The sequence below is a fragment of the Plectropomus leopardus genome, unplaced genomic scaffold, assembly GCF_008729295.1.
Source record: "Plectropomus leopardus isolate mb unplaced genomic scaffold, YSFRI_Pleo_2.0 unplaced_scaffold22887, whole genome shotgun sequence".
Classification (NCBI taxonomy): Eukaryota; Metazoa; Chordata; class Actinopteri; order Perciformes; family Serranidae; genus Plectropomus; species Plectropomus leopardus.
This window is the reverse complement of record NW_024624811.1, coordinates 1-2,152: the sequence shown is the minus strand read 5'-3', so window position 1 is coordinate 2,152 and position 2,152 is coordinate 1. Positions and strand designations below refer to the sequence as shown.

Sequence of the window (2,152 nt, the reverse complement as noted above, 5' to 3'; positions counted from 1 at the left end):
AATTTTTTTTACTAATTTCTTGCTAAATTTTGGGCCATGTTTTGTCTTTTTGTTTTCAAAGACTGTAGCTTTGAAAAGTGATTCAGAGAGCAACACTGTTGTGTTTGTAAGAGGATATTTTTTTTTTGCGTAAATATTCTACACTACTCCCTCTTCAATAAGTCTTATATTGCTGTGATATTTAGCCTTTTTCTGCATTTTTAAAACACACTACTACTATAACTACTACTACTACTACTACTTACCCTGGGGATGGAGTATCCCATTAACTCGGTGTCTTTAGTGGTGCAGTGGAAAACAGCGAGAGGAACAGTGTTCGCCACCCTCTGGATCTCATGAATAACAGCCTGCATGAGAGAGGCAGCTGTTAGAGCCTCACACTGCATCACTGTGAGATCTCAGATATATAATACGACTTAGATCTTACACTTTACAGCACTTTAAAACGCTCCTCGTACCTGCACGTAAGGCATCTGGTGTCTGTCTTCAAAACTGGCTTCATCCTTCCCATCCAGGACGCTGTCTATTTCCTGCTGACAGCGCTCTGAGGAGCACAGAGAGACAGAAACCAACAGAGGGAGCCAAATAGTGAGGCAGTTTCCTCAGTTCATGTGCTTCACAACAGCCAAACTGTGTCAGCTGATTCCAAGGAAAATGGGAATCTTTTAAACTGTTTGTAAAGATGGTAAATCACATGCAGGTGTGGTCTGTTGTCCGTGTTTAAAAAAATGAAATGTGATAATTCAGTTTAAAAGAGCTTTAAAATGAGGAAAAGTCTAACCATAATCACGACTACAGAAAAGTATACACTGGGTGATTTTGGGTTGTCCAGGGCGAAAAATGACCCGGGACAGCCCAAGAATGAAGATAAGATAAGATAAGATAGGAGTCCCACAGTGGGGGAATTTGCAGTGTTACAGCAGCTATGAGGTACAGGATAAAAAGAACAATAATCATAAAGTTGCAAGTAGCAAACAACGACTCAACAGTCTAGAAAAAGAAATACGTTCAAACAATATATACACCAATTGCACATGGAGGATAAATAATAATGTGGCGATATCTTTAGTTGTGGCTCTGAAATGGTGGTTTTACATTGTTACGTCAAAGTCTTGTGATCTAAAACAGTTTAGGATTAAATTCTGACAGTGTCAGAAATTTGGGATGAGCCTTTCACTGTGTGACTGCTGTTACGACCTACGTCTGCCAACCAACCAATAAACATTTTTCTCTTACCACTACAGCGGTGCAGATGTTTGATGATGTTTTGCTCTTGCATATTGACGTCGATGGACGTATCTCATATAACAAAATGGTATAATAAAAAGGGAAAATGGCGTATCATGTGGACGCTAAATGTGGCTTTTGGCGTCAGAATCCTATGTGGAAAGCGCTGCAAAAGCAGCAGTATTTAATGACTTCGAAATGAGAACGGGCAGCATCCTGTTTCTACAAAATGTCATGTCCGTTGATCAAAGAGTTGTTGAAATATTTGGTGGACTATCTGACTAACAGACGGCACCATCATCCTCCGGAGCCACGTCTTTGTTGGGGCTAAATACAGTTGACACAGAGATGATCAGCAGACGCACCTTGTATCTGTGGATAATTCATCAGGTAGAGGAAGGCAGTGAGCAGGGTGTTGGCGGTCGTGTCAGTCCCGGCAAAGTGAAGGTCCAAAAGATATGCACAAAGCTGGTCTTCGTTGAATGATGAGCCATCGTCTCCTCTCTTTTTGCAGGCAGACAAAAGAGAAAAAGGACACGTAAACATTGTTTATTATGTTACTAACAGAGATAGAGAGCTAAAATGTTTCAGAGGTCAATAAAATGCCAGTTCATACCAGCAGAACCGAATTATTTTTATTAACAAAAATATCCACAGACCTTATCCAGTTCATCCAGGTAGGCGTCTATGAAATGACGCGGTTTACCAGGAACTCTGGTCTTTTTGTTTTCGGCCAACATCTCCATACGCTTTTCATTTGCAATCTGGTAAGACAAAAAAAGAGGGTGACATGAAAATTTTCTAATTTTTTTTTTTTTAAAGAAGGTGCTCTTTAAACAAAGCCATCCTGACTGAAATACATTGGCTAACCCCTTGAAACCTGCATCAACATTCTTTTAATAATCTTATAAAAAAAAAAATAATA

At 39.6% G+C, this 2,152-nt stretch overlaps 1 protein-coding gene across 1 annotated transcript; it reads right to left on the bottom strand.

The window, feature by feature from the left end:
• Positions 1 to 245: 245 nt before the first annotated feature.
• On the bottom strand, positions 246 to 1,991 carry LOC121966043 (cytochrome P450 2J4-like; the record flags this gene model as incomplete). The annotated part of the gene is made up of 4 exons (XM_042516147.1): positions 246 to 347; positions 459 to 544; positions 1,593 to 1,731; positions 1,887 to 1,991. Coding segments are annotated over 4 exons (432 nt in total), but the record flags the coding sequence as incomplete, so codon positions are not given.
• Positions 1,992 to 2,152: the final 161 nt, after the last annotated feature.